At 39.8% G+C, this 25,936-nt stretch overlaps 1 protein-coding gene across 2 annotated transcripts in view; it reads right to left on the reverse strand.

The window, feature by feature from the left end:
* Window positions 1-10,709, reverse strand: part of VAPA (VAMP associated protein A) — a 45,795-nt gene extending 35,086 nt beyond the window's left edge. The window contains exon 1 of one of the 2 annotated variants that reach the window (XM_024580709.4): window positions 10,267-10,709. In XM_024580709.4, the coding sequence (XP_024436477.2) occupies window positions 10,267-10,345 (79 nt within the window). In that variant the 5' untranslated portion in view covers window positions 10,346-10,709. The remainder of the gene's footprint in view (window positions 1-10,266) is intronic. The other variant, XM_024580710.4, reaches the window with a different exon arrangement.
* Between the last annotated feature and the right edge of the window lie 15,227 nt (window positions 10,710-25,936).

The raw sequence follows: 25,936 nt of genomic DNA on the forward strand, positions 1-25,936 counted from the left end.
CTAGGTATACTTAGTTCCTAATTCATAAGCAGTCCAGGTAAATTTCCGTTACATGAAAGCTTGAAACTGCAGTCAAATTAATATAGAAAAAGGATTTTTAAATAGATATTGTATTTCCATTAGTCCTAAAAGTCAACAATGAACTTTTCCCAAAACAAGTATCAAAAACTAGTAATATATTGTGTATGTTTACAACCAAGAAAGCCCTAAAACATTTTCAATACAAATTTTAAAAATGAAGTTACCTTAATTTATTTACCTTTTCTATAATATTTTCAAAGACATTGAAACCTCAGACTCTAGATTACTTTTTAAAATCTAGATAGGATGAAGAGATTAAAAGAGAAATTGGAAGAATTTGAAATAAACATTTTTAGCACCACTTAAAGATCTAAACTCTTGTTAGATTAAAAACAGTATTTATAACATGAAAAAATGTAAATTAGAAATTACAGGATATAAATGTGCAGAGTTATACACAGAAGATATATATAAACTATAGTGAATGTTAACAGTGGTAGGTAGGTGGTAGGTAAACATTAAGTATTAACTTTATAATCAGAAGGGACTTTCATTTAGTTGTTTTCCATTCAATGGCTCTAGTAGTGCTTAGTTGTCTTTAATTTCATTCCAAACAATTTTGTTAGATTGTATTGTGACAGCTGTCACTCATTTCAAAAACATCAAAATTAGTGTACAGCCATTTTAATACTGAAGATAGAAGAAAACACATTTTCAGCATATTATCTTTATTCCTTCGAGAAAGGTAAAAACACAACTGAAGCTCAAAAAACAGATTTGTGCAGTATATGGAGAAGGTGCTGTAACTTATCAAACATGTCAAAAATGGTTTGCTTGGTACTACTGACATTTTGCCCAAGTAATTCTTTGCTGTGGGGCTGTCTTATGCTTTGGAAGATGTTTAGCAGCACCCCTGGCCTCTACCTACTAGAAGCCAATAGTGGGAGATAGCCAATATACTCAAAATATCCAAATCAATAAAGTTATTGGTGAAAATGAAAAATATGTCTTTTATTTTACAGAAAAACCCATACAGAATTTTGGCCAACCCAGTACCTTCCGAGGATGTTATTCCACAGGTTTCTAGCAGTGAGAACAGAATTCAGAACAAGACCAAACAATTCATTTTCCCCTATAAGTTATAAATAAAATTTTGTCATAGAAAAAATAAACTAAACTAAAAATACTCTATGATGTCAAGGTACTCTACACCTTTAAAAGTATGGCAGTCACTGCAATTCACTTCAGATTACCCAAGTACTAACATAAAAATAAATATGTATGTAAATGTAAATATGCATGAATATAAATATATATGGAGGAATATATGGGCATATATAGCTACAAAGTAAAAGTCAGTGAAAAATGCAATTCCATACTCTTATTATATTGCAAACATATTTTAAAGCCATCTTGAATGATTCTTTTAAACTGACGTCTCTTTTTAAAAACAGTTGAATCAAATCACGTCCTTAAAAAGCTGTAACACACATAGCTAAACTTCTCATTCACTTAAATCTGAATTTTGAAAGTAGTACCAAATGTTCATAATCACTCTGGCTATAGAGAACATCCCAAATGCCACAGAAAAGCACGTAAGTCATCAAAAAATGCTATCTATGTGGATGTTTCTTCTATAAAAATTTAAGACATGGTCTAGACTATTTTCATAAAGTGAAATGATGTGCCACAATCATGACCACAGCTTCACAAACCATGAAGTCCAACCTTGTTGAAGCAAGTAATTTTATTAGGAAGAATAAAACCATACTTAAGCGTGTAAAGACATAAGCACTCTCAATGACATAAGAGATGAAGTATGGCCTCACTAGAAGAAACTGCATTGAGGGAAACCAGTTCCTAGGACCACAAGATCTCTTGCCTGATTTTCTCTCCCACTTCTCTCTCAACTAATTTGCTTCTGTTTGCACAATCACTATCACTGTTTGCACAAATCAGTCACTGTCTCACTTAGTATCACTAAAAGTGAGACCTGATATAACACAATACCACCTATAAAGCATTTTTACCACACAAAAAAAGCTTGAAACCTGAATGTAATCAAGCCCTTAAATATAACTCCAAATTTACAAGAAATACATTATCAGAAATATCAGTAATATGGGACATTTTCCTAGACTACAACCTCATCTTTTCACCAAGTAAATGATATGATAAAAAAAGAGGTAGAGGAAGGCTGCTTAAGATTAAGAAGACTTGGATATAATACACAGATTAAACAAGCCAAGAAGAAGAACAGGAAGGAGTACAATGGAACATTTTCAATAGATTGAATGTTAGATATTAAACGATTACTTTTGGTTTTATTAAGTAATAATGGTCACATGATTATATTTTTTAACATCTTTTTGTTTATTAGAAATGCAAGGTCAAGAATTTAGGCTTGAAATATTATGATAGCCAGAATTCATCTTAAAATACTGCGGCAAAAAATAGCAAATATGGCCCTGGCTGGTGTAGCTCAGTGGATTGAGCGCCAGCTGGGAACCAATGGGTCACTGGTTGATTCCCAGTCAGGGCACATGCTGGGTTGCAGGACAGGTCCCTGGTGGGGGCCATATGAGAGGCAACCACATATTGCTGTTTCCCTCCCTCCCCTTAAAAAAAAAAAAAAAAAGCAAATAAGGTAAAATGCTAATGTTAACATTACATATATAAAGTTGTTAAATTTAAGTGTATAGAGGTTCATTAGAATCTGTTTTTATGAATGTTTTAAAGTTTTCATAAGAAGTTTTAAACTTTTTATCTGGTAATTTAAGTCATTTCAGTTATAATAAACCCAGTAAAACAAGCATTTACAAATAACAGCCCCTCCTACGTTTAATGTTTCACGAGGATTTTTCTTTAGTAGTTATACAAAATAATACTACATTTTGTTGTCTGTATACTACAGTAAACCAGCAAACATTTAATTTTATATCAAAACAACTTTTTTACAGCTGAAGGAAATCAAGATACATCCTAGATTGACTACTATCACCTCTGAAAGTCAGATAAGACTTCACTGAATGATCAGTCAAGGTAAAATACAAAAGCAACAAGAAAAAGAGAGGTCAGGAAGTGCCTCTGAGAAAATAAAAGGTCTAACAGACTAGACTCTCTTCAAAGAACTTAATCAAGGTTTCCCAATTCTTTATGATATTTTTCCACTTCAAAGAAAAATGTTTTCTTTTTATACTCATCTGTCATATACATTCACAAATCTTTAGGGCCAAAACACCACCCAACATAACACCTAGTACTACCCACTTACTTTAAAAATGAAAAAAGTGACGCACAAAAAATGAACAGTTCTTCTATGGCTAGTCAGCTCTTAACAAAATGCCCTACTATCCATCCCTTTTCTGGAACTACAAAATTTTGAAAACACAACTACCTACAAAGGCAGATGAAAAACTCTACTAAAAGATATCAAAGACTAAAAACAGGAATTACAAGAGAAATCATCTGACGCAATCAATATTTATTGGGCAATAATCCCATGCCAGATCTTGTTACTATGGATTTAAAAATAAATGAGTATATCCTCAAATAGTTTACATTAGTTTGGGAAGATAAAAAATATGTAAGCTCAGATACTATGTAATGTGGTAAGTGCTGTCGTTACAGGTAAACAAGCTCCCACAGTGGCATGAAGGAAGGCAGTGACCAACTCAGACTAGGAAAATCAAAGACTTCACAAGTGAGTCTTGAACTGGAGACTGCCTGACAGATGTGAGGGAGAACAATATTCTGAACAAAACATGCACAAAGTCTTCCAATACCTTAAATTGTTCAGGAAATGGTCAGAAGCTATGGACAGAAGATAAATGGAGAGGTAGGGAGTAGGTTTGGGACTTAAAAACGTCAAGCACCTAATGGGAAATTATTGCAGGCTCTTTACCCAAGGGACATTATCAGGTTTTCATTTTTCAAAAGGTAGTCTAGCAGCAGCAGTGTGGAAAAGAGGAACACTAGAGACAAAGGAGACCAGTGTGGTAACTAGTAGAGAAAAAAATAAAAGATAATCACCTGACATAAATTATCTAAAGCCCAGATCTCTCCCTATAACCAAATGCCTACTAGCCACTTCTTCATTAATATTTTGAAAGGACCTAAACATATCTAATGAGATCATGATCTTTCTCCAAATCACCCCCAAATAAAAGGAATGCATTTGGTCCTCATCCAGACACAATGTTTCTTCACTCAGTGCATACCACCACCATTCCTCCAGTTATCTCAGAAATCTCAGTCTCCAAAATCAAAGTAAGCCAAATCTAAGAGACTTGCTACTCTCAGTGCACAAATCTAATAGACTGCCAAGTCCGGTTTGTACCTTTTTAACTTTTCATTATCTCCAACGCCATTCTCTCAGTCCAGGTTGTCACCTCTTGCCTGGACTGCAGCAATGCCTAATTCATCTCTAGTTCCCCTCCAAAATTACTTCATATTGCTACCAGAATCATATATATGTTTAAATACAAAAGTGATGTCACTCCATCCCCCTTACCTCTGCCATTCAGCCCACTTAAAATCCCTCAGTAGGTTAGGACAAAAATACAACTCCTTACTTAACCCTACTAAACCAACACCACATTCAGCGTGGCTTTTTTCACTCCTTCACACTGACACTTTCAACCTTGTAAATACCAATAACATGAGATGTTATTTCACATGTTAAATAGTATGTAAATGTTTAGTGTTCCCTCCTGCTGTAAGATCTTTCTACTACGTTTTCCTTTCTTCCTCACCCACATAAACTCTAGTCATTCTCAGGAAATCTTAGTCCAGTTGTGACAGTCTTCCCTGACCAGATCGAAGTCCACTATTTTATGTTCTCATAACACTACGTATCTCTTCATGGCTACATTTTCTTTTTTTTTTTTTTAATTTTAATTTTGTATTGTTATTCGATTACAGTTGTGTGCCTTTTCTCCCCATCCCTCCACCCCACCCCAGCTGAACCCCCCTCCCTCCCCCACCTCCACCCTCCCCCTTGATTTTGTCCATGTGTCCTTTATCATTTTCTTTTTCTAATTATCTGATTAGTGTCTACCTCTCCCATTAGAACTGCCTCATGAAAAAAGATTTTATTTTACTCAAAACTGTGGTTCCGACATATATTCACCACACATTACATATAGCAAAAACTCAAATCTTTATTATACAAATGAATTAAAAACAAATAAATGTAAAACTGGAGACAGGTTCAAGAGTTATCTCTGGGGTGTAGAAATACAGATTTTAATTATTAGATGTGTGGAGAATTTTTGATCTGAGTATTATTATGCCACTAAAAAATAAAAAAGGAAGGGGTCAGGTAGGCTTGGAAGTAAAAAACCAGCCTGGTACATGATGAGTGTGAGATGTCTGAGTAACATTCGAGTCCAGATAGTCGGTAAGTAATTAGTATGTATTCCAAAACTGAGTATAAAGTCTAAATTAAGATACTGATTAAAGAGTGTAATAACGTGTTTCTTCCTACCAGAGGAAGAAAAAGAGTAACCCTCAAAACAATGAGACTAAACAAGCAAAGTTCACAGAAATAGAATTGAAACCAAATCAGAACCTCAGAAAGATTAGCATTTTAAAGAAAGGCCGCAAATGAGACAATAAAGGAAACAAAGAAGAGAATTAGAAGACAACTTATCTTAGAAGTCAAAGAACTGAATTTTTAAAAACAACTATCAATAATGTCAAGTGCCAAAGAGAAGCAAAAGTGAGATAAAAATTGGAAATGATCAGTGTAGTTAACAATGAATAAGTAAGTAGAAAGACAATACTAGAGTGGACAGGAGGTGAGAGGATCTGGAGAGACAGTGAATATGGACTATTTTTCCAAAAAGCCTGACTGCAAAGAAAATGAAGGTCAAGGAAGAATATGTATTGTACCAGAAGGAGTTGGGGGTCAAAGAAGTATTTTGTTTGCTTGTGAAGTAAAAAGCTTAGATGTATTCACATGTTTAAAGGAAGAAGCCAGTGGTTGAAGAGTAGGAAAACATCTGATGGAACATGGTCTAAATATGAATCGTAACAGTTCTTACCCTAACCAGCAAAAATAGTAAATTAACAAACTTGAATATGAGAAAGGTTTTTCTTTCTCATGGAAGAAAATACAGATGTGCAAATAAACAGGTGTTACAAATGGAAATAGCACATCATGGAAAGGCTTATATGGCAGAGTAAAAAAATGAGGCTTTTATTCAGTGGGCCATCTAGAGCTACTCTATTTATTTTACCATGTATAATGCACAATCTTTGCCTAAATTTTTGGGGAAAAAATAAGGACACACATTCTACATGGGTAGTACCTGAGATACCTTGTATCTGTTCTTGTGTTTTGTAATTATTTGTTACATTAAATTTCTTGTACCATAATACTTTCCAAAATAAATGAAATATAAAATTATTTTATAATACAAAAAACAATTATCTAAATATAAATGAATGAAAAAGTAAATTAAAAAATTAAAACCAAAGATTTTTTTTCTCCTGAAAGTCTCGGCCAAAAACATGGGTGCACAATACACACAGGAGCACATTATACACAGCAAAATACAGTATTTGAAAGCTTTTAAGGAACAGAGTAATAAGATGATGTCTATTGGGGGAACAGGGACAATCACCCCAGAGGGTTGATGTAGCCATTGTGAAATAGAAGCCGACCTGAAACACCTAAAAATATGCCAGGTATCCAAGAGTAGAAGTACTCTGTATCTTCACTTGTCCTTTCTCTTAGTGATGTGCAGCTATTCAAAGATGCTCTGGCTGACACATGATAGGTCCCCTGGTTCCTCATAGAGCTTACTTTTCTTAACTGATTTGTTATTGTTATGGGTCACCCTCCAAACAATGGTTTTGGGTCTATTTTCTTCTTCCTCTGATCATTAAGGGAAAAAATATATTAGCAATTTATTCTAGCATTTTCTAGACATTCTTCTATACACTTTCCTCCAAAACTATGAATTGGTAGGAAAAAGAAAACATTATGTAATGCAAAAGAAGAAATTTTACAACAGTAAAACTTTTAAGGACAAAAAATCGTCTCTCATGTGTAATAATAAATTTCCAATCTGAATTCAAGGTCAAATTACTGTCAGGATTTAAATAATAGAATTTGAAAATATCTACTTTTTCTTTACTAATGTAACAAAAGAGCTACTTCACAATTCATTACCGTGTTATAAAAGCACTTTCATATATTAACAGTGATAAATTATACAAAACTAAGTTTTTTTGAGTAATAATGAGGTATGTAGAAAATGAATTAAACTGGTATCTGCTTTTCCACAAATGTACTACATGCTGATAATTCACATCATGATTATTATGTTATGCATATAACAGAAAAAAACTCACTTCCCAATCTCAGAATGATTAAATAAGTCACTCTTGGAGGCACTCTATCACTGAAATGTAGAGTCAAAATAATTCAAAATGGAGATGACATTCTGCAAAACTATCCTTTAAAACAGACTTTTACTTAATTAAAAATTATAGATGATTTAGGCCAAGTCAGAGTTAAATGACTTTTTATATCATGACACTAAGCATAAGGAGATTGTTGATTCTAAATGAATCTCCTCACTTAGTGTTCTTCATTAGAATACTGAAAAGAATTCCATCAAAGCAAACACTTGTACCTTTAACTAAAAGAATAATATTGAGGAGGAAGTAATCAAATGAAACCAAATGTCACCTCCTAATTCATCCTACCCCTCCACGTTCCCAATCCTCCCACTACCACATCCTTAAACAGAAGCACACAGTAAACCACTGGGTATCTAAGTATAAGCCATACATTCTCTCACATCAGTGGTAAAGCAAACCATCATCCCTTGACCAACCCCTTACCACCTCCCAATCGAAAACTAGCTTCTTCCCAGAAAACTTCCTAAATGAATGGGGGTTGGGGGAGAAGAGAAAGGGCCTTCTTTCCTCATACTTGTTTTGCCTCCATCTATATATATGCCTTCTGACTCCCTCACTGGCCTCAGAGTTCTTCAAGGGCAAAGATGTAACAGTATTGCATTTTACTGCTGTTTAACCGTATGCTTTCTCCAATAAACCACAAACTATGAATCTTTCTCCACCTTGCTTAGCACTGAATCCCAAAAATAAGCTGCTACCTGTTGAATGAATTGCTCATTGTTTAATACTCTTACAATACAGGAACAGCACAAAGCTTTCAGTAACTGTTTACTAAATAAACGACCCAACTGAACTTTTCAATCACTTTTTAAAGTCAATTTTAAATGATAGTGGTTGATGTCCAAACTTTTTAAAATGGCCCTTGTGAATTACTTTCATCTATAACACTAGAACAACCAGTTCTATAATCAGAGCTAGTAATTCTTCAATACCTAAAATAAGTGAAATACATGGATAAGTCACTGTGCAGGGTTTTTGGTTGTTTAACATGCTCTCTGCTATTACTAGTCTCTTACTATGGCAACATTACAACTTCTCTAGGGAGAAAGCTTCAAACTGGAAATTTCCTGGCCTAAAACTAGATTTAAAGGCTTTTAAGTCCCTAATAGCAATACATACATGATTCCTCTGTGAACTCAGCAGGTCAAAAAGTAAAAGCAAAATAATTAAACTCTAGGAAGAATTTAACGATTTCCCAACGACTTTTTTCTTTCAGCTAAAACTGTGTAAAATCATGCCACACACATAAACTTAACACAATAAAATGCACTTAGTGTCCCTCAAAACATTTCAGTCTTAAAACCAAATCCTCACCTAACCAGAAGGTCACTCACGTACATTTCCATTCAAAGAGATATGTAAATGCACCAAACAGCTTACAAAATCAAGGAGTTTATATTATTCTCTCATAATACCAGAACACAATATTTTAAATGCTTGGAACTACTTAAAACTTTTCCTATGTAAAACAATTTAATCGTTTTTCTTTTGGACTCAATCTTGTACAACAATAAAAATTTTCATTTTTTTAAGCACTGGAATGGCTATACATTTCACAAAAATTATTCTCATCATAGACATTGAAACTGAAATACACGATACTGAATCCTCCAAATAGTGACTCAATTTACACTTAACTGAAGATAAAAAGAAATCTACTTTCTATTTAGAATCTCCATACACTTGCATTACTCCTAAAAAGAAACCTGTCCAGCTAATTCTCTTCCCTAAAGAACCCTACATACTGCAAAGCAAATGAACCAAAGAGAGCCTTGGATGCCTCAAGGATCACCAGAGTCAGATAAGTTCTATCACACGTATTGTTGCAAAATAAATCAACGCTGCTCCAGAGCTCAGTGACATCTCACCAGCTTTTCACGAGGTTTGTTGGGAAACCACAAACGTAAAGGCAGAATTCAGGGGCTAAGCAAGAGTTGACAAACGCCAGGTCTGCCCCTCCCGGAAGGTAAGCTGAAATGTCGTATCAGAGAACCAGGAAGACGTCTACTATTAACCTACTACTATCAATTCTGGAACTGACGCAGAGCTTTCCAGCCCGCACGCGCGCTAGGGTCTCGGCAAACACAACCGGGTAAGTCACAACCAGAAGACTTCATGGACTTCTCCGCCTCCCTAGCTCTTGAGGTACTTGACAACGACCAACTAACTGGACAAAACGGTAGGTAGCAACACCCTCGGAGAGCACCCGGGGCGGGCTCCACCCACTCCTTCCTCGGAGGCGGGCGGAGGGAGCCTGCCGGGAGAGCGGTTCTCTCTCAGAACCGGGTACAAGGGCCGTCGCGCTGCTGCTCGCCTCCTCCCGCCTCCTCCCGCCTCTGACAACCCGCGAGGGCGTTGGACGCACTACAGCCAGTCTCAAAGCCCCCTTTTCCAACGCAGACCAGAGCGCACTAAGGTCACCACCCACCCACGCCCTCCCAGACAACGCCCGTCGGCCTTCGGGGACCAAGGACAAGTGCCAGGAGCGGGCAGTAGCGCGGGCAGCACCAGGAGGCGCCCCCGCGGGACCGCAAGATGGCGGCGGCGCCAGGGCCGGGGCCCTCCACCGTGACCAGGCCAGCGCGCTCACCGAGGCGCAAGCGGGCAGGAGAGGGAAGAGGGCCCGGCGCGGGGCAGGCCTGCCGAGGGCCGAAGAGCGGCAGCCGCGGAAGAAGGAAAGTGCTGGGGTGTGGGGGAGGGGACACTCACTCAGGCCTCAGCTGCAGACATTCCCTCCATACCAGTCATCCACTCTAAATCGAGCCCTCCGCCTGTCCTATCCTAATCAGGCGCTGCCTTCTTCCGACCTACCTTTGAATTTGAGGTCTGTGGGAGGGTCGAGGACCAGGATCTGCTCGTGCTTCGCCATGGCCCCAGAGGTGGACGCCATCGGAGAGACAGCGCAGAGCGGGGGCGCGCCCGCTGCGGCGGTTTGCTGGCTGAGGACGAGGGAAGATAGCAGCGACGGCTCCCACGAGCTCTGTGACCCCGACAATTCAAGGCTCCGGCACCCAAATGCCTGCAGCTGAGTCGCGGGGCTGCTGAGCCGCCTGCTAGGTCAGCAGCTCCGGGTCTCAACTGACTCAACCCCACACCAACCACCGCGGCCACGCGCACTGCGATCCACGGCGCCCCACGTGACGACTTCTGCGTGCCTACGTGCGCGCCCCAGCAGCCGGGAGCCCCTAGCGCTCCTCCCGCCCAAGAATTTTGCTCTACGCGGAGCGGCTGGTGCGCCTGCGCACTCTTTGGACTCACCGCCCCTGGGCGTACTGCCGGCTGTCCAGTGGACGAATGTGGGCAGGGGGCGGAGCTAAGCCTCTTGGGACCCCTGCGCGCGCAGCGCAGGGCAAAAGGGCACAATCACCGATCACGTTTTAGGGGCTAACGGTACGGAACTGGAGAACTAGCTATGGCCGTGCATTGCCATCTTCCAAGTGGGAATGCCTAATAAAAGGAAGGAGCAGTCACACTCATTCACAACAACTCCCGGCAGGCTCTATACGGGGTGGAGGCTCCGCTCAGTGCCTGGTCAATTTGCGAAACTGCGCTATGCTTGCTGGGAATTGTAGTAGTGTTTGTGGGAGTGGGGAATGAGAATGAGGTCGGCTGGTGGCAAATTGGGTGGGGCTCGCTGACACCAGCTCGGCAGCGTCTCGTTTGCGCTAAAAAAAAAAAAAAAAAAAAAAGAACATAAAAATACTTTGTAGAAAACATGCCGGGATTTTTCTATTTGCTCTCTAATTCTATCTGTTCCTCTATTGGTAGAGGTAAATTCTCTGGGGTTTTCCAATCTTACCTGTCCTGCTTCCTGAATTCTCTCCAGTGATACAAAAGCTGATGAGGAAGCACACCTTGTTCGAGAAGCAAACGCATCGTTGGGGACCTCTGACAAGGCATGCGTATCAACCTAGAAATAAAAGTTAAAATCTACAGCGTTCAGTTGTAGTCTATTCTGAGTTCTGGTTAGTGATAGACGCAAACCAAAACAGCTATGAGGTTCACATATTCCAAATTAATTCCATCTGCATCATTTGCGGTAGCATGTAGTCAAACTAAGTCAAATGAGAAAAATCCCAGCAGCGAAGTTGCTGACAAATCTTTAACCAATTGCGAAGGTACTCGGACACAGGAACATTAAATGAAATAAAGGAATGTGCTGTAGATAACCTTTATAATATTACCTGAATTTAAATCCCCAGAAGCGGCACGAAACAGCACAAGTTGATGCTGCTGCAGTTGAGGGGCAGCCCGCTTTGTCCAGAAAATAGATGAGACAAATGGAACAGTAGTCTAGGCGTGGGCACAAAGTCCAGGATTTCACAAGCAATCCAGGTTTCAGAGCCCATCTGGGGATAGCTCTCCAGAATAGCTAGCCTAGCATCCACAGAAGATTGTGCTTGCTATACATGACTAATGAATGTATCTTCAGCCATGAAAAACCTCAGAGGATAGGAGTGCTTAAATAACTTGAAGAGCATAGTCTAAATTTACCTTTACTTTGATTTCTTTTTATTCACAAAATTTCTTTTGAAATTTCAATTATTAAAATCAATAAAAAATTGTATGTTTATAAAAAAGGAACTTAAGATTTTTTTATGTTTAGAGTTACTTTTATTCACCGTGTATAATGCATACTTTTGCCCACATTTTTTAGGGAAAAGTAAGGATGCACACTATACATGGGTATAATGATTACAATCCATGGGTATAAGAATCCCATGTATAATGTGCACAAAGTGTGGGTGAACATTAAACATGGCCAAAATACAATATTCTCAAATTTAGTTATCCCTATTTTGTTAATCGTATTTTTTACATTACCATTTATCCCCCTTACCCTCTCCCTCCTTCAACTACCACACTGTTGTCCATGTCCATGAGTACTTTTTCCTTTTTGCTCGATCAAATTGAGGTTGACATTCACGCCACCGGATGGTGTCCCACATATATTTATTTGTGAACTGACACAAACTCTTTTTTTTCCCCTTTCCTAACAAATCTTATCCACGGGCAAGTTTGACTTGGCTGAACTGGCTCCTCCACAGCTAAATGGACACTACTCTTACCGGAAACATAAGGGAATCCCCAGTCTGCAAACAGCCAATTAGCAGGTATAGCATGCTCAGAAAGTTACCAGTCACTCTTTTAGGGGACAATGGCTGCCCATTCACCCTGAGTTCAATATGAAGCTGAAATTGGATGTATTCCAGTTCCCCATTCTATCATGAAGAAACCTCTGCTCATTTAAGTCATCATCTTTGGAATCAACTTTTTCTCTTCTCAATATTGCTTCAAACATCATATAGGTAGAGTCTTAATATCTATATAATTTTAAATATGTAGTAGTCTAAGAATACATGAAATGTCTTTGGAATAATTCTCCTATTCAGTTTTAGAGCATTGCATTTATAATGACTCAGAGCCCTCCTGAATCATCTACCCATCATTAATAGTGCACTATTTCAGTGGTTTGTGCTTTGGTATTTATTAATACCTTCCTAATAACAGTTCAAAGAACTTTATAAACATCATCACATGCTACTCAAAATAACCTTGTAACAGCAAGTGTTACTTTTGTTTTTGTATTATATTTTATTGATCATGCTGTACAGTTGTCCCAATTTTCCCTCTCTGCCCCCCTCCACCCAGCACCTCCCACTCCCTCAGGCAATCCCCACACCTTTGTTCATGTCCGTTGGTCATGTGTGTAAGTTCTTTGGCTACTCCATTTCCTATACTGTACTTACATCCCATGGCTATTCTGTAACTACCTATTTGTACTTTTAATCCCCTCACCACTTTACTCATTGCCTCACACCCTGCTCCCATCTGACCACCATTAAAATGCTCTCTGTATCCATGATTCTGTCTCTGTTCTTCTTGTTTGCTTAGTTTGTTTTTTAGATTCAACTGTTGATAAATATATATTTTTGCCATGTTATTGTTCATAGTTTCGATCTTCTTCTTTTTCTTATATAAGTCCCTTTAACACTTCATATAATAATGATTTGGTGATGATGAACTCCTTTTGTTTTTCCTTGACTGAGAAGCTCTTTATCTGCCCTTTGATTTTAAATGATATCTTTGCTGGTTAAAGCAATCTTGGCTGTAGGTCCCTGCTTTTCATGACTTTGAATATTTCTTGACAATCCCTTCTAGCCTGCAAAGTTTCTTTTGAGAAACTATCTGACAGTTTTATGGGAACTCAGTGTAGGTAACTAACTTCTTTTCTCTTGCTGCTTTTAAGATTCTCTCTTTATCTTTTGCATTAACCTTTGGCATTTTAATTATGATATTTCTTGAAGTGGGCTTCTTTGCATCCATCTTCTTTGGGACTCTCTGTGCTTCCTGGACTTCCATGTCTCTTTCTTAACCAAATTAGGGAAGTTTTCTTTCATTATTTTTCCAAATAGATTTCCAATTCTTGCTTTCTTTCTCTTCTCCTCTGGCACCACTATGATGCGAATGTCAGCACGCTAAAAGTTGTCCCAGAGGCTGCTTATATTACCCTCATTGTTTTGGCTTCTTTTTTCTTCTCATTGTTCTGATAAGTTGTTTTTTGCTTCCTTGTGTTCCAAATTATTGATTTGATTCTTGGCTTCATCCACTCTCCTGTTGTTTCCTTGTAAATTGTTCTTTATTTCAATTAGTGTATCCTTCGTTTCTAACTGGATCTTTTTTATGCTGTTGAGGTCCTCACTAATTCCTTGAGCAAGTGTTTTAAACTGTGCTTCTGATAGATTGCTTATCTCCATTTTGTTTAGTTCTTTTTCTGGAGTTTTGATCTGTTCTTTATATTGGGCCATGTTTCTTTGTTTTGTCATTTTGGCAGCCTCCCTGTGTTTGTTTCCATGTGTTAAGTAGAGCTGCTTTGACTCCGTGTCTTGGCGGTGTCGCCTAATGTAGTAGGTATCCTGTAGGGTTCAGTGGCATAGACTGCCCTATCACCCAAGCTGGGTACTCAGGGTTCACCCTTCATGTGGGCTGAGTATATCCTCCTCTTGTTGTTGAGACTCAGTTGCTGTTGGCAGGTCAATGGGAGGGATTTACCCAGGCCAGTCAGCTGCAAGGAGTGGCTCTGATCACAGACTACCAACCTCCTCCCTCTGTAAAGGATCAACTGTGCAGGGGCAGAGTGGTGGAGCTCCAACATGGTCTGTAGCTGTCCACTGGGTGCACATGGTCTGGGGTTTCCTGGGTGGTGCAGGGCAAGGTCAGCCCATACCAGTGTTCTGCCCAGGGCCACCCTAAATGAGCTATAAAGCATTCTGAGCTGGCTGCTACTTGTGCTAGGCTTGGAGATTGCCTGGCAACACCAAACTGTGAATCTTGGAAGGCTGCTGCTAGTGTCAGGCCTGGGGCCACTTAAGAGGTTTGGGGGCTGGGGGCTTACTGAGGCCAGCTGTTTCTTGTTTGATAGGATTTTGGAAGTTGTGAAGCAGGAACCAAAACCAGCCATTCATATGGAAAAGTCATGGTTAACAGTTTGGATGGGCCTGTAAGCTGGGTGGGAGGAGACTCAGGGGATATACAGGGAGGGGCAAACAGTGTTAGCCAGGTTGATGGAGTCTCAGATATGGCACCCTCCTGCTAGCTCTGCGACCCTGCGACCCTGCGGGAGAGTTAGAAACGGGACAATGGCCTCTGCCCACCATTCTGTCCGGGAGAAGGTTGTCCCCCAGCTCCTGCCTTGCCAGACAGGAGCAATTTCAGTTCCTCCTTGTGTGCATAGTGCCTTTCAAGCTGGAGCTCGGAGGGAGTGAGTCTGAGTAAGTCCATGTGTGGGTTCTTTAAGGGGAACTGCTTGGGACTCCAGAAGTTTCTACCACCAACTCAATCCCCGCCAGATGTTATGAGGACTTATCTTCCTGGCACTGGAACCCTGGGCTAGGGGTTCTGGTGTAGGGCTGGGACTCCTCACTCCTGAGATATCCCTCCTGAACTTTTATCTACCACACATGGTTGTGGGACCAGCTCATTCCATGTCTCTGTCCCTCCCAAGAGTCTGGATGGATGTGGTTTCTTCAATTCTGTAATTGTCAAACTTCCATTCGACTTGATTTCTGACAGTTCTGGGTGATGGTTGTTCTATATTTTAGTTGTAATTTTGACGTGGTTGTGTGAGGAGGTAAGCCAGATTTACCTATGCCACCATCTTGACTTGAAGTCCATGTTGCTTTTATTGTTAAGTATGAAAATGAAAACACTGGTGAGAGCATCTCATGTCAGTAATAAAGCTAAACTATGGGGAGAAAGTTATCCAATTTTTCATTCTGTGCATTTTGCTCTTCCCCAAGCTGCAATACAATGACAACCAAAAGTGATTAAGGCAACAATTTACAATGTAATTGACTTCTCTATTTTTAACAGTTAAGCTAAGACTAGAGAAATATGGGGCCTAATGTCAATTGCTCTTTTTACATTGATTATTGCAGCATACAGAGGTCTCCTGAGGTATTAGGAAAAATACATATATACTCAAGCATATTTCTCCAGCTTCCAAGTTTTCCTAAGTCTAAGAGGTATGAAGGTCTTGAATATTACTTCAACCTACTTGAATTACTAATAATTCTCACCTCTGGACAGATTATCTGTTACGTGTTTGGCAAGGATGAAAAACAAAAACAAAAAAACGACCAATTTCCAATGTACTTGGTAACAAAGTATACCATCTTCTTCTCCATAGCTACATATTTTAAACTTTGCTGTTGAGGTTCTCTATAATTATGAATATGTTTATGATCAATTCTCTGCATAATTCAATTCAGTAAATATTTAAAGAGGTATACTTTCAATAAATATTAATGCAGTAAAGGAGTATAGGCTTTGGTTCTGAACTGCTGGGTTCAAACCTTGTTCTCTTGTACAGGGAACTTACTTCACTGCTCTAAACACATTCTACACCTGTCAACTGGGCAGAATAATTTCTACATCCAAGATTTGTTATGAGAATTAAATGAGTTAACACACAGGAAGAGCTTAGAATAGTGCCTGTTTCCAGGACTGTTACCTTATTAATGTTAAGTGTTAAATTTTTGTAATGTGCCCAGCACAATGGTAGGTGATATAGTGGTGAGCCAGTAGACATGGTTTTAGCCCTTACAAGCTTACATTCAAGCAGGAAAGACAAATATGAATGTTCCTTTGCAGCTAGGATTCTGCTCTTCTTGAAATAAGTTCAACTAGTCAGTTACACTCATGTAATATTGGAAAGTTATAAGTGAGATGGAAGAGACCAGTTTTCTGTGCCTTCTGGCTGTTTTTCTGCAGAGGCAGGAGCACAGAGTCTTGAGGTTTTCTGTCCACCATTCTAATACCCATGTACTAGCTTCCTGGGTATCAGGAGGCAGTTAGTTATTACAAAGTCTGCAGAAGCAGTGGCTGGCCCTTTTTTGAGTCTAGCTTCCAGTTCCCTGGGTCAGAAGTAAAAGGTACAGCCTCAAAGGCAGCAGCTACCCTGATGGTGCAGTTCAGTCTTATCCTAGGAGTCATTCCTGGAGAACCTCATTTAGAGCCTGCTATTCCACTCCTCCCCAAAATGTTATAAGCAGCTAATTTCCTTTATTGTGTTGCTTTCTGCTTCTGATATTAGAGTGCTACCAAGAGTCAGGTGTCAGGGAAGCCAAGAGTGAATCAAGAAGGAGATCAACGGTGTAGAAATCTGCTGAATTATACTGTAAGATGAGGACTGGAAACCTTTCACCTGACACAGTAATGGGATGCTGGGACAAAACCTATGGTAATAGAAACAGTCACACAGAGCTCTTTCTAAAAGAGATAAACATGCTAGAGAGTGATAACCAACTGAAATATGTACAAGGTCAGCACATATCACAGGAATGCAATGCTTGTATCAATGTGGTTATGTTGGTGGTGTTTATTCTAGCACAGTTGTCAGACTTCTGTGAGAAATATAAATTCCAAGAAAAGGCAGATAGAAGCTTCACCAGATAAAATCAAGTCTGGAATAGGAAGAGTTAGAAAAACACACCCTGGGGGGTTTTGTTTTTATGACCACTTAAAGTAGTTAAGACTATAAATTAATCATCTTTGTATATGAAAAATAATTTGAATGTGTTTTCTCAGTCTTTTATATTGTAAAAAGCACATGTGATTATTGTAATAAGTGACACAGTCCAAAAGCAAAGTAATAAGTTTCCCCCTACACTTCCCTATTTCCACTCCAGTGAGGGTAACCAATGTTAACTGCCTGGGTTTTGCATCACTCCCTGACTTTATCCATTCTTATAAAACTATAGCTAGTTTGTTTCGGGGGTTTTCCCAAGAACTCTCACATTACTATGCAATGGCTTTATTCACCTAACAGTATATTGTGGATAACTGACCAGGTCAATTGGCATAGATCTAACTCAGTCTTCTAATCACTGAGTAGTTCTATGGTACCATTTGTTCCATATTGATGAATGTGTAATTGATCTAGGCTTTTATCACAACTAACAGCACTGCAACAAACATTCTTCTCCTATCCTTATCATAGGATGCATTTATTTCCACATGGATATTCCCAGTGGTAGAACCACTAAATCAAACACATTTCCTCTATCACCCTGGTTGGTGTGGCTCGGTTGGAGTATCATCCCAGGCACATACCTAGGTTGAGAGTTCAATCCCTGGTCTGGGCACATATGGGAGGCAACCAGTTGTGATGTTTCTCTTCACATAGATGTTTCTCTCTCTCTCTTCCTTCCTCTCTGTCTAAAATCGATAAACATTTTTAAAAAAGGTATTTCCCATTTCAAGACATATTGCATACTGTTTATCCAAAGGAGTGTTATAGTTCACACTTCTATCAGGAATGTGTGAGGGTGTCCGTCTCCCTCATTCTCACCAAGTGTAGATCCCACCCCACACCAACAGCAGAAGAAGGGTCATATAGAAGTATCCTTAAATTGTTTGGGTCAACAAATTTGGCATCCAAAACTGTATATTTTCATTGAATCCATCTTCTCTTAATCACTCCATTTTCCTTCTCTTGATTGGCAAGATTAGAGCACTAAGCAACCAGATTCTCTGCGGTTAATAATGTGCTTTTCTCACAAATATACTTATTCTTTTTTTTTCTTTTTAAATATATTTATTGATTATGCTATTACAGTTGTCCCATTTCCCCCCCTCAACTCCATCCTGCCCACCCCCTCCCTCCCACACTCCCCCCCTATAGTTCATGTCCATGGGTCATACTTATAAGTTCTTTGGCTTCTACATTTCCTACACTATTCTTACTCTCCCCCTGTCTATTTTCCACCTATCATCTATGCTACTTATTCTCTGTACCTTTCCCCCCTCTCCCCCTCCCACTCCCCTATTGATAACCCTCATGCGATCTCCATCTCTATGGTTCTGTTCCTGTTCTAGTTGTTTGCCTAGTTTGCTCTCGTTTTTGTTTTAGGTGTGGTCGTTAATAACTGTGAGTTTGCTGTCATTTTTACCGTTCCTATTTTTTATCTTCTTTTTCTTAGGTAACTCCCTTTAACATTTCATATAATAAGGGCTTGGTGATGATGAACTTCTTTAAATTGACCTTATCTGAAAAGCACTTTATCTTCCCTTCCATTCTAAGTGATAGCTTTGCTGGATACAGTAATCTTGGATGTAGATCCTTGCGTTTAATCTTGGGTAATGTAATTATGATATGCCTTGGTGTGTTCCTCCTTGGGTCCAGCTTCTTTGGGATTCTCTGAGCTTCCTGGACTTCCTGGAAGTCTATTTCCTTTGCCAGATGAGGGAAGTTCTCCTTCATTATTTGTTCAAATAAGTTTTCAATTTTTTGTTCTTCCTCTTCTCCTTCTGGCACCCCTATAATTTGGATGTTGGAACGTTTCAAGGTGTCCTGGAGGTTCCTAAGCCTCTCCTCATTTTTCCAAGGTCTTGTTTCTTCATTCTTTTCTGTGGTTGGATGTTTCTTTCTTCTTTCTGTTCCACACCGTTGATTTGAGTCCCGGTGTCCTTCGCATCACTATTGGTTCCCTGTACATTTTCCTTTGTTTCTCTTAGCATAGGCTTCATTTTTTCATCTGTTTTTCAAACAGATTCAACCAATTCTGTGAGCATCTTGATAACCAGTGTTTTGAACTGTGCATCCAATAGGTTGGCTATCTCTTCCTCGCTTAGTTGTATTTTTTCTGGAGCTTTGAAGTGTTCTGTCATTTGGGCCATTTTTTTTTTTTTTTGTCTTGGCACGTCTGTTACTTTAAGGAGCTGAGCCTTAGGTGTTCCCCGGGGCGGGGTAACGCTGGTTGCTGCACTGTGACTCTATATGTGGGGGAGGGGCCGAGAGGGAGCAATGGCACCCGCTTCACTCTCCTCCGGCTTTCAATCTTTCACTCCGCTACCCACAATCAAACTGGGCCCCTCTGGTGCTGGTTCCCCAGTGGGTGGGCTTGTGCACACTCTAGGCCCCTGTGGGTCTCTCCAACGACCTCTCCTGTGAAGCTGGGAGTCTCTCCTGCTGCTGCCCCAACCCCCACGGGCGCTTTCATTCAGAGGTTTGAAGCTTTATTTCCCTGAGCTGGAGCCCTGGGTTGCACGGTCTGCTGCCGTTTGTCCGGTTTATCTATGTTCGAATGTGGGGCTGCGGTGTGCTACCCACGCTCTGCCTGACCCATTCTCCGCCACTCTGAGTCTGGCCCTCTGGGTTTATCTGTGCGAATGTGGGGCCGCAGGGTCTGCTAGTGCTTGGACTGCCTGCGCCGTTCATCCCACACTCCGCCAGTCTCGGTCCCGCCACAGCCACGCGAGTTGACTCCACCCCGGTGTCCGTCTCTGCCCCTCCTACCGGTCTGGATGAATGTTTATTTTTTATTTCCTTGGTGTTGGACCCCCTTGCCGTTCGATTCTCTGTCAGTTCTGGTTGTGCGAGGAGGCGCAGTGTGTCTACCTACGCCACCATCTTGGTTCTCCTGATCACTTTCTGAACTCTCACTTTATTCACAGCTTCTTCTTGTGTAATTCTCAGAACTTTTACATTTAGTTTTAATAATCCTTACCATTCTGCTTAGGAATGTTGTTAGATATATTATTTTTTGTCACTGTTGTGAATGAGACCTTTTCCCATAATGATTCCGAATTTTTTGCCACTGGATCAAAAGGAAACTATTGCTTTTTTGGCTATTACTCTGAATACTGTCGCTTTGTTGAGTTCTCTTATCAATAGATACAAGGTTTTTCATTGACTTTTATTAAGGTTCTAGTTAGATTACCATCACTCGGAGCCAATTTGACTATTTGGAATCTTCCTTCTCATCAGACATGCTTATTTCTTTTTTTAAAAATTTATTTATATATTTTTGATATATTTATTGATTATGCTATTACAGTTGTCCCATTTCTGCCCCTTCACTCAACTCCATCCTGCCCACCCCCTCCCTTCCATATTCCCCCCTATAGATCATGTCCAAGGGTCATACTTATAAGTTCTTTGGCTTCTACATTTCCTATACTATTCTTACCCTCCCCCTGTCTATTTTCCACCTATCATTTATGCTATTTATTCTCTGTACCTTTCCCCCCTCTCTCCCCCTCCGAATCCCCTATTGGTAATCCTCCATGTGATCTCCATTTGTGTGGTTCTGTTTCTGTTCTAGTTGTTTGCTTAGTTTTCTTTTGCTTTGGTTTTAGGTTTGGTTGTTTATAACTGAGTTTGCTGTCATTTTTACTGTTCATATGTTTTGTCTTCTTTTTCTTAGATAAGTCCCTTTAACATTTCCTATAATAAGGGCTTGGTGATGATGAACTTCTTTAACTTGACCTTATCTGAGAAGCACTTTATCTTCCCTTTCATTCCAAGTGATAGCTTTGCTGGATACAGTAATCTTGGATGTAGGCCCTTGCCTTTCATGACTTGGAATACTTCTTGCCAGTCCCTTCTTGCCTGTAAGGTCTCTTTTGAGAAATCAGCTGACAGTCTTATGGGAACCCCTTTGTAGGTAATGTGTCCTTTTCTCTTGCTGCTTCTAAGATTCTCTCCTTATCTTGAATCTTGGCTAATGTAATTATGATGTGCCCTGGTGTGTTCCACCTTGGGTCCAGCTTCTTTGGGACTCTCTGAGCTTCCTGGACTTCCTGGAAGTCTATTTCCTTTGCCAGACTGGGGAAGTTCTCCTTAATTATTTGTTCAAATAAGTTTTCAATTTCTTTTTGTTCTTCCTTATCTCCTTCTGGCACCCCTATAATTCGGATGTTGGAACATTTAAAGATGTCCTGGATGTTCCTAAGCCTCTCCTCATTTTTCTGAATTCTGGTTTCTTCATTCTTTTCTGGCTGGATGTTTCTTTCTTCCTTCTGGTCCACACCATTGATTTGAGTCCCAGTGTCCTTCGCATCACTATTGGTTCCCTGTACATTTTCCTTTGTTTCTCTTAGCATAGCCTTCATTTTTTCATCTAGTTTTTGAACAAATTCAACCAATTCTGTGAGCGTCTTAATAACCAGTGCCTTGAACTGTGCATCCGATAGGTTGGCTATCTCTTCCTCGCTTAGTTGTATTTTTTCTGGAGCTTTGAAGTGTTCTGTCATTTGGGCCTTTTTTTTTTTTTTTGTCTTGGTGGGTCTGTTACTTAAAGGGGCGTAGCCTTAGGTGTTCACCAGGGTGTGGTAACGCTGGTCGCTGCGCTGTGAGGCTGAGCTGTGATGCTGTACGTGGGGGAGAGGCCGAGAGGGAGCAATGGCGCTCACTCCACTCTCCACCGGATTTCAGTCACTCCCTCTGCTACCCACAATCAAACTGGGCCCCTCTGGTGCTGGTTCCTGAGTGGGTGGGCCTGTGCACACTCTAGGCCCCAGTGGGTCTCTCCAACGACCTCTCCTGTGAGGCTGGGAGTCTCACTGCTGCCGCCCCAACCCCCACGGGTGTTTTCAACCAGAGGTTTGTGGCTTTATTCCCCTCCCCGCCCAGCGCTGGAGCCCTGGGTTACGCGGTCTGCTTTGTTCCTCGCCGTTTGTCCCTGTTTGTCTGTGTGCAAACATGGGGCCGCGGGGTGCTACCCGTTGCTCTGACTGCCCCGTTCTCTGCTACTCTGAGTCCGGCCCTCTTGGTTTATCTGTGCGCAAGTGTGGGGCCACAGGGTCTGCCAGTGGTCAGACTGCCTGCCCCGTTCGTCCCACATTTCGCCAGTCTCGGTCCCGCCATGGCCACGCGAGTCCTCTCCGCCCTGGTGTCTGTCTCAGCCCCTCCTACTGGTCTGGATGTATGTTTCTTTCTTATCTACTTGGTGTCAGACTTCCTGGCCGTTCGATTTTCTGTCAGTTATGGTTGTGCGAGGAGGTGCAGTGTGTCTACCTATGCCACCATCTTGGTTCTCCATGCTTATTTCTTCTTCATGTTACATGTTAGAGGTCAAAACAATTGCTTGGCTTATTTAAGTGCATGATTTGTCTTAATTAGCAAAATAGAATGTTCATATTCAAGCTTTCTTCCAGAGACTGAATGTAACTTGACCTGGCTACCATTTGACTGTTATCCCAAAAATCAAGAGAAATGTTGCTTGTGGTGGGTAGTTTAAAGGACATGAGTTGTTTCTCTGGTAGTTTATCCATCCCTGGATCAAAATAGATCATCAGAGAGCCACACTGTTTGCTCCACATTTTCCTGACCCAACAGAACCCTTTCCAAAGTTGTGCTTGTCTTCCTCCCTTGACTTATATCAGGAATAGTATAAAATCACCTGAAAAATCTATTACAGTTATTTTAAAGGATTTTTTAGGCCATTGTGCATGTCATTACTTAGTAACTTCAATATAAAGAAAAACCTATAATAGAAATGTATTCAATACTACAGTCCCAGAAAAAAAAATGATATAATTCATTCATGTTACATTTCAGGGTCCCTGGTCCTTAAAATTACACAATCTAAAGTGTTGTGTGGCTCACTAAGTTGTCCAAATGGGGCTCTGATAGCAGAGGGCTTGAGTTAATTTATTGAAGTCTGGGCCTAAATGTCTAAGCAGATAGTTTTATATGAAAACTAGGCTGTTTCTTATGGAAAATAGGAAAAGTGAAAAAGTCAGAGGAAGGTTTCTTTACAAAGCAAAACAAACAATAGCTATGTGAATCATTAGTAAAAGTCCATATGTATATGAAAATACAAAGTGACAGACATACTGAATCTAGAATCCTCTAATGGGAAAGTGCTTTATGACCACAGCTTTGGCTTCTATGAATGATTATTACCAGAATAGCCCTATGAAAATTATTTCTGAATTTATTATAAAAAATATTGCCAAGAATGCTATCCATTGTTCAATGTCTCACACTTAAGGTCCCAGATAAAAAATTTCATTCAGGAACCTAGTTACAGGAAAGCTTTGATTTCCTTTTTCAATGCTTGCTCCTTTTGGGTGTTAACTTTGTTTCCTTTTTCTTCCTTCACCACCCCATTGCTAAAAAGCTGAGAACAAAATTTGTCACTTAATCAGAGCAATGATATGAGCCCTCAGTGTTGACTTATTATTTATTTTCATGTTTCTAATTTTCTCTTACTAGATGATTAACTTTATCATTAATCATTCCAAATCTTTTTGAAAAAAAGGCCAAGTATGTATGGTGTTTTGTTTGCTGCTGTTAGATGGCTGTTTTTGATGGCTCAAATAAGGTCTATGACCGAGATAGTAAAGACAGTCAGGGAAGACACATGTTGGATGTTGCTGGAGCAGTCCCACTCCTGCAGTTAACTGAAGACAGGGCTGGCAACTTAGCTGGATAAATGAAGAAGCCAGTCAGGTTCCTCATGGAGAATGCATGCCACTCTAATGGAGGCAGCTGTCACTCAGCCCCTAAGATTAGATTAACCAACTGAGGTAATGCAAACTTGGGTTGCCATATTTTACAATTTTTCAAGAAAATCTAAAATGCAATATGCTAAAGGTAATCCTGGTTTTTGAAATGTTGGCAACTAGTTCAAATTCTTTAAGACATTCTGAACCAGCAGAAGATAGAATGGTAGTTGACAAGGAAAAGGGGAAAATAAGGAGTTGTTGTTTCATGGGTATAAAGTTATGGTTATACAAGATGAATAAACTCTAGAGATTTATGGCACAACGTAGTACCTACATTTAAAAATACAGTTTTGTACACTTAAAAACTTGTTAAGAGGTTAGATCTCATATTAAGTGCTTTTGACACACACAAAAAGGAAAAGGACACACAGGGAAACTTCTGAAGGTGATGAGTATGTTAATTACCTTGATTATGATAATGATATGGGTATGAGCACATGTCCAAAATCATCAGATTGTATAGATTTGAGTATATGCAGTTACTTATATACATGTATATATTTTTAAAAACCCAAACTCTAGTAGCCTTCCCTTTACAACAATTTTGCTTTCTGTGGTTTCACTTACCCCTGGTTAACTGCAGTCTGAAAATATTAAATGGAATATTGAAGAAAGAAACAATTCACAAACTTTAAATTGCAAAACCTTAATTCATTAAGTTTTAATTGTTTTAAGTAGCTTGATGAAATTATGTGCCATCTGACTCCATCCCTCCCGGGACATGAATCATCCTTTGTCCAGCATTTCTACACTTTATATGATCCCTGTGCATTTGTCACTGAATAGGGGCTTGGTTATCAGATTGACTATGATGCTATCACAGTGCTTGTGTTCAACTAACCTTTATTTTACTTGATAGCAGCCCCAAAGCACAAGACTAATGATACTGGCAATCAATATGCCAAAAAGAAGCCTTTAAGTGAAAAGGTATGTATGTATATAAAAAAACACAGTATACAGAGGGTTCAGTACTATCTGCAGTTTCAGGCATTCACTGGACAGACCAAGCCACCATCTATGGGCCAAACCTGGGCCTTTGGGCTCCAAGACATCTGGGAACAGATATCAGGAACCTAGTTACCAGGGGGACAAAACAGGAACTTTGCCACCAGGGAGCTGATGTCACAATGGTGCCAAGGATCACAGTGACTTAAACCTCAATAATAAAGCTCTTAGCCTGAGGAAATCAAGAGTTTTTGACCTCTGTCTCAGATTTTGTGAGCATTGATTAGTAAAAAGGGACCTGGACTTGATATCTGGAACCATGGCCTTGGTCTCAGCATTGCCACCAATGAATCAGGTTGGCAGGCCCATGAGACTTCCTGAATCCTCCACAGCACTAGACTCTCCCTGTATAAGAAGCCGTATAAGAACCCGTATAAGAAGGTTAGATATGATATGTGAATCTTTCAGATTCTTTTTTTGTAAAAATATCAGAAACCCCAAATATATGTGAACATGAGAACTTTCCATTTTTAAATCATATACTTCTACAGAACTGTCTAAATTTCCAACATCTCTGCTGACAAAAATTGAGCTGAATTTTCAATTTTTGAGGATTAGCAAAAAAAAAAAAATCAAGATTGAAAAACAAGGGACAGCTGGACTTCCAACCTCCACCAAAGGAAAGTCTAATATCATACTTTTCTATCAAGAAAAATATGGTCACAATATACTTTAGTGT

The sequence above is a fragment of the Desmodus rotundus genome, chromosome 10 (assembly GCF_022682495.2).
Source record: "Desmodus rotundus isolate HL8 chromosome 10, HLdesRot8A.1, whole genome shotgun sequence".
Taxonomy (NCBI): Eukaryota; Metazoa; Chordata; class Mammalia; order Chiroptera; family Phyllostomidae; genus Desmodus; species Desmodus rotundus.